The sequence below is a fragment of the Limulus polyphemus genome, unplaced genomic scaffold (genome assembly GCF_000517525.1).
Source record: "Limulus polyphemus unplaced genomic scaffold, Limulus_polyphemus-2.1.2 Scaffold6105, whole genome shotgun sequence".
Taxonomy (NCBI): domain Eukaryota; kingdom Metazoa; phylum Arthropoda; class Merostomata; order Xiphosura; family Limulidae; genus Limulus; species Limulus polyphemus.
The window spans coordinates 5936-13241 of NW_013671715.1; the positions used below are offsets into that span (position 1 = coordinate 5936).

Consider the following 7306-nt stretch of genomic DNA (forward strand, 5'->3'; position numbering starts at 1 on the left):
GAGGGGTGTGCTTGCTTCCCTTGTATCTTCAATTGTGGACTGTCCAAGGCGTCTACAAACTGATCCCTCAGCAACAGCTTGAGGCCATTGGGTGGTGTAGTTGGGTAGGCCTTGTGTGCCATGCTTTCCATATCCTGTGCCAGCTCTTGCAGGCTCTCCCCTTTAGCACGGACTCTAGTTCTAAACCTAGCCCTGAAGACTTCAGACTGATTTTGAGTTCCATACCTAAGTTCCAGAGCAGTTACCAGTACTCTATAGTTGTGCCTGTCGTCTGCTGACAACTGTCCAAGTATTTCCAGTGGATGTTCCTTCAAGCTCGTTGCCAGGTACACTGCCTTCTGCTCCTCTTTCCACCCATTCATTTTTGCCAGGAGCTCAAATTGTGATCTATATGCTTCCCATTGTGCTTCCCAACGAATTCCTGTGGCTTCCTTCTTACTAGATCACCCCTATTGCTGACACTCGTGTCTGGAATGTGACTTCTAACAGGACTGAAGATGTCTACATTAGGGTTTAGGTGCAGTGTCTGGAAGGGGCTTCATGTTGTCTGGGGCTGTTTAGGTCCATGTTTAATATATCCTCCCTGTGTAAAGGACAGTAATTCATCCTTTAATGTATTTAGTTCACTTTGAAATTCACTAATGTTTTCCATTTGGACTTCTTGCCGCTGTTGTTGACTTTCCTATAGTTGCTGCTGACTTTCCTGTAACTGTTGGATACTTTCTTCCTGTTTCCTTTCTTGTTCCAGTTGCCACTGCTGTAATCTCTCTTCATGTTTATTTTCTTTCTCCTCCAACCAGTGTTGTAGTCTCTGTTGTTGATTTTGCTGTTCGAGCTGCCACTGTTGCAGGTCTTCTTGCCACTGCTGTTGTCTCTCTTCTTGTTTCTTTTACTGATTTTGTATTGCTGCCATCAAATCTGCTAAGCTGTAGTTTGATTTGTCAGCTCTCGTTTTCATCTTCCTTTTTTTTTCCGTCCCACTTCTGACACCAATTTGTTGCATACCTGCTTCTTTGTTAATTTCCTGTAGAAATTCTTTCCAAGAAACTTCAGCGATACAAGTCCTTTCTTAATTAAAACTAGTTTATTCTTTCTCGTTACAAACTTTGTAATACACTTAATTTCCAGTCACTTTAAACTTAACTACTTTTATAAACACACGCTATAATTCACAGCGATTCACACACTTTACTTACAGTGCCTACTGCTCGCTTGACTCAATTATCTATCTCTATATTTATCTATCTGCAATTATATTTCCGCTTTATTTGCCGGTCTTATATACTAAAAAAGAGGGCGCCTAGAACAGACTAGAGTTGTCAGGAAAAATCATGATCCTTCTAGAAACTCCAGTGCGCATGCTTCCACCGTCGCGTGACTTCCGCTGTCGTAACAATATGTTCTAGTGAGTGTTTTGCTAGAAACTGTCTCAGATTAGAAATTTATTATCTTGACACTGTGAATCGTTTGTCTTTTCAATGAGCCGGGCGTGGCCTAGTGTTACCACTATTAATCCTAGGATTCATATTTCGCGTTTCATTGCCGCATAAACACGCCTTGGGACCGTGGATGCGCTATAAGAGTGACGGTCAAATACTACTTTTTCGATCAGACAAGAGTAGCCCAAGAGTGGTGGTAGTTGCTGTTGATTAGCTATCTCCCCTCCAGTTTCTGTCCAATATTAGAGATTGCTAATGCACTGAGAGCCCTTTGTGTGGCTTTGCACGAAACGTCACAAACAAATAACAGATCACACATGGAGCCACAATAAATCATTATCCTTTAATATAAATATAGGATATGTGCTGTGTGTTCATAAATAAATTTAATATAATATCTACATATTTAACTAAATGTATACACTGTTATTACTATGCTCAGAGAAACTAAACTTTGAATATACGAATCAGCAAGTCACCTGAAAACTAAAGCCAATATAAATCCTCAGTGGACGAAACATATGAGATTGAAAACTGATCGCTTTTATCAATGGCATGTGATAGCCCTTTCTAACGCAGAATGTTCATACACTCACTTTAAAGATGTCTTAAGATCAGGAATTTAGAACTTCCAGGGTTGTGATATCCTTTGAATATATGGCATTGTAAAACAAAGTAATATTGGTCAACCTGGAGCATCCAAGAAGAGACCTACAACAGGTTCTACCCAAGTGTGATAAGTAAAATGGGGCGTCTGATAACGTGTGAAAATCCACGAACCCAAAGATCAGTGGCAAAAGCCATATGTCCCAGTTAAACGTAAGCAACTTAATCAAGAAGGATCTCCATCTGGAAAAACTACAAAAGTCACGTGTACACAAGTAGTTTTTATGACTTATGATTTCAGTTGTCACTTAGCTGGAGAATGAACCTAAAGTTCATGCTATATATATTGTTGAAACGGGTGCCGAGATGTCATCATCCTTATGCACTGAATAGGTTATGTAAAGCTGCAGGATGGAAGGACTTGTTTTCAGCATGTCAGCCTTACGACAAAGCCTTTTATAATGGAAACTGTACTGATGAGATGTTCGATAATTAGGTAGCTTGACCAAACGTAGCGACAAAAATTGTAACGACGTGGTGAAGCTCCGAAATCGTTTTAATGTAACGTACTCAACCCGTGTACAAATACCGATTAGAGTGATAATCATATAGCAACAGATCTGGCATTCATCTCTTTTTTTTTTCTTTCTTTTTAGGCTTAAGAACAGTTTCATAAACTTCATCAGTGATCGAAACGCCGTATCTGTTTTTAGAGATATTCTTCCTTACTGTAAAAGCTGTAACTTCTAATAAACAAAAATCATTATAACTAGTAAGTAAACTCCAAACCAAACTATAAAGTTCACTAAAAGTTATTTTTGAGTTTAAAATGCACGCTCACACGCAAATCGATTTCACACACATACAAATAAAGATACGGGGTGTCTGGTTGGTTAGTTCCAAACAATAAGTTGTACCAAATGTCAATCCATCACGTGAGGTTTACATGTAGATTAAGTCATGTTAGACTTCAATAAAATTTCTTTAAGAAATTCTCGCTGTAGGTTTCATTAAACCAACCCTAACCATACACGGTGTTCCCAAACATATTCCTGTATCATCGTTCGTTGTTTATTTTTATTTTGTTTTTATAGTGATTGGGTTTCCTCGGAGGGAAGAAAATTGTGTAACTCTCTTGATAAATAAAACAGTAAATAATTTTATTGTACTTCCAATGAATGGTCAATGCCGATTTAATTTAAATCGTTTCGTATGTGAAGACCTGCTCCTCTAGCTAGCCGTAATAGCGTTGAATAAACAGACTTCTGGGAAGCTGGCATGCGACTGTACACGATGCAAGTTGCTTTTGAAATAAGTTTCATTCAGGTTCAGCTACGGTACAGTTGAAAAGAATTCAAGCCACGTGTGGTATGTGGGAAAGGTGTGTCTCTACCTTAAACCGGACAGTCTCCCGGGCTTGTTATTATGTCTACGTGTATGGTTGAGAGACCCGAGGTTGAGCAATCACAGGTAAGGCTATCGACGCAGTCAATCTATCCTATGTGGAAATCGAATGATAAAATTGGGTGGTATGGAACGAGAATGGGCGTGCCACGCTCACTTCAGAAAAGCCCTTTCTTTAAAATGCATGGTATGATGTATTACAGTCCATCACTATTTGATTTTGAACCAAGCATAACTGGCAACTTTTCCCAAAGTACAGTTTGTAGATAATGTTTAAAAAATAATTTTTGCCTTGTGTCAATAGCATAAAAAATTTATATTATTTTAAACTGATGTGGAGTCCCGGTGCAGATTTTTAAGCTTATATATATCTCGGAACATGTGGATAACACCTGCTTCAGAACTTTCTTACCCCTTAAAAGGTGGCACTTGACACCGGAAGCACGTGTTATATAAAACAAATTGTTGTTTTCAATATTTTTTTAATTGTAAAAGGTGTTTCAGTTAATATTTTCTCCCTTACATTTATAAAACTCTTAATGTTATCTGGTGACTCTCTCCTGGAGCTGTCCGGGCGCTGCCTAGTGGTTAACATGCCTAGATTGTGAATATCAAGATGCATAGTTCGCGAACCATTGCCATAAAAACGCACTCAACACATTGGAATTTAGGTGCTTTTTAATTAATGTTGATCTTTATTGAGTTGCGCGCAGAAATATTCGGGTAATCTTTGTTAGCCGTCCCTAATTTTGAACTGATAGACTAGAAGGCGGGCAGTTAGTCAGCAGTAACCACCACAAAGTGTGAAGCGCTATTTTGTGGCAGCAGAACATGAGCCATAAACCCACTGATTCACAGTCTAGTATGCTAACCACCTGCCTTATCTCTATTCTATGATGTATCAGTTCAGTCTTATAAATGAATATACGAAGATACTTTTTGTGTAGCTTTTCGTGAAATTATGAAAGAAAGGAAGCACCCCTGAAGCGAGAGAAAACCAAGTTGGAATGATGAAGATTAAAAGGTGCTGGGTTGAGTAGGTGTCCTCATCATCGTGTTAAATATGTGCGTGGTAGTATACCAGCTGCACATTTGTAGCGTTCATAAAAGATAGACAGGTTATACACCTTAAGCCTTAACTAAATGGCTTTTATTTCCAACATTTGAATAGTTGTTTCGATGTCCTGAAACTTGTAGTTTGTCTCACATTGTCATTCACGATAGACATAACATAGTATTATATTCGCTAGCACTGATTCATATTGTCAAACTATAATACAAACACTGATTGTTGTGCAGCCCAATTCAAACAAACTATATAGTATAGAAGAGCTACATCAGGTTCAGGTTTCTTTTTCTAGATCACAAGAGAAAGTGTTTTACAAGTGATTTATATTCTTATTATTTCAATCTTCGGAATCAGTTATGTTAAGTATACCTACCATATATTCTGAAATAAATGTATCTTGGTAAGTTCAGTTGATTCTTGATAGAAATAAAAGTAGTCTCTCCGTCTACAGTACAACTTTTAACCTTATAACTGGTCTATAAGACAAGCAAGTACGACTTACCATGTTGGAAAGAAACGACCCCTTTACCCCTTACGACTTTTTTTCCTGTAAATAGGTCCACAGTGTGACTTTTATCCATGTACTGAGGTCTGTAGGACAATAGAGGGCTGCATTACAACTTTTATCCTCTTAGGTAAAAAGGTATGTAAGAAAAAGTCTGTATCACTTTTATCCTTGTAGAGAGGTCTGTAAGACAAGAGAAGACCACAATGCTACTTTTATCCTTGTAGAGAGGTCTGTAAGACATGAGAAGACCACAATGCTACTTTTATCCTTGTAGAGAGGTCTGTAAGACACGAGAAGACCACAATACTACTTTTATATCTGTAAAGAGGTCTGTAAGACATGAGAAGACCACAATACTACTTTTATCGACGTAGAGGTCTGTAAGACATGAGAGGACCACAATACTACTTTTATCGACGTAGAGAGGTCTGTAAGACATGAGAGGACCACAATACTACTTTTATCTACGTAGAGAGGTTCTGTAAGAGATGAGAGGACCACAGTACTACTTTTATCTCAGTAGAGAGGTTCTGTAAAAGATGAGAGGACCACAGTACTCCTTTTATCTACGTAGAGAGGCTCTGTAAGAGATGAGAGGACCACAATACTACTTTTATCTCTGTAGAGATGTTCTGTAAGAGATGAGAGGACCACAGTACTCCTTTTATCTCTGTAGAGAGGTTCTGTAAAAGATGAGAGGACCACAGTACTCCTTTTATCTCTGTAGAGAGGTCTGTAAGAAATGAGAGGACCACAGTACTACTTTTATTTACGTAGAGAGGTTCTGTAAGAGATGAGAGGACCACAGTACTACTTTTATCTCTGTAGAGAGGTCTGTAAGAGATGAGAGGACCACAGTACTACTTTTATCTCTGTAAAGTAAAGCGAACTTTGTAACTTTCAGTCTTTTTGAATTATGAACCCATTTCTATATGTTTGTCTCATTTTCTTCCTAATTTATTGAATTTGTGTGCAGTATGAGTTCTGAAATATATGTCACTTAATTCAGCATTCCTGAGAATAATACAATTTTGAATTTAAGCTATATAAAAGTCCCCGATGATTTAGCGGTAAGTCTATGGTCTTACAACACAAAAATTCGGGGTACGATTCCCGCGGTGTACAAGAATGTTAATAGCTCATTGTGTAGCTTTGCAGTAAGAACAGCAACACCTATTACTGCTGCTACCGTAAAAAATAAGATAAAAGCTGTTGCCCTAATCTTCAGGGTAAAGTTCTGGTATTGTAAGGAAGAAAATATAACAAAATAAAAAAAAAATATTAGCATTTTCAACGAGGCTCTAATTATTTTGATAGTATTGCTTAATATGATTTTTACACATGAATTTATATTAAGATATCTATGTTTTAATTTTAGTTTTTTTCCATCAAGTTGTCAGCTTTATCACTAATTTCTGATAACAAATTCTTTCTTTATTATCTGTCTGTTAGCTTTATAACATGATGTATTTTGTTTTGTAACGTCACTTTTTTATTTTTAGAACTGGGAGCTTCTTGTTCTTAGTAGGCTTAAGTGGGATATATCGGCTGTTATCCCTAATGACTTCATAGAACCGATTCTACAGAGGCTCCCTCTCGTTACGGGAATAGAAGTGGCCAGAAACCACGCCGAAACTTTCATCGCTTTCTGTTTCATAGGTAAGAACTGTGCTATTAAATTTTCTAGTTGTACGGTGTAAATAAAAAGTTATCTGAATGAAGCTTAAGGTTTCTTTTATTTTTTGATTGGTCTCGAGTTATGTCTGTTTTACTGGTTCTGATAATGGATGAATGTATATATTCATACTGTTGCCTGTATAGTATGACACACGTTGAATTTCAGTCTTATACGCTGTCTTTAATAATCGTATTTGTTATTTAAGATGGAATAACAAAATAAAATCTCGACGTATCATTGGCTGAATTGTTAATTGCTACCAAATATATTCAGTGTCTTAATTTTCCTCACATTCTGTTGCTTTTCGACTTGATCAAATCATTTAAAAAAATATACTGAGACCCTTTTGTGGGCGTATTACTTTTTAGTGTATGTGGTTTGTGTAACACAGTTACCCAGGTCAGCTGGTCACTTTCAAAACTAAAAAGCAACTACAGGTCAAATAAAAACAGCCCTGGAGAACAGTCGATCAGTCATATTCAGACAAAGCCCGTGGATTCAAATTCGATGACGAGGAACCCACTTTGAGACTAATAATGGCTGGAGACGGCTTAAATGGGTAATGAAGAAAAACTTTAATATAAGCTGATCAGGTACCTGAT

The 7306-nt window shown here is 37.5% G+C and overlaps 1 protein-coding gene across 1 annotated transcript in view; it reads left to right on the forward strand.

The window, feature by feature from the left end:
• The window catches only part of LOC106473353 (G1/S-specific cyclin-D2-like), a gene marked incomplete at its 5' end in the record, with an annotated part of 32666 nt that overhangs the window by 3888 nt on the left and 21472 nt on the right, over positions 1 to 7306 (forward strand). Inside the window, one exon of the mRNA XM_013934034.2 lies at positions 6529 to 6685. Within this exon, the coding sequence (XP_013789488.1) occupies positions 6529 to 6685 (157 nt within the window). The remainder of the gene's footprint in view (positions 1 to 6528; positions 6686 to 7306) is intronic.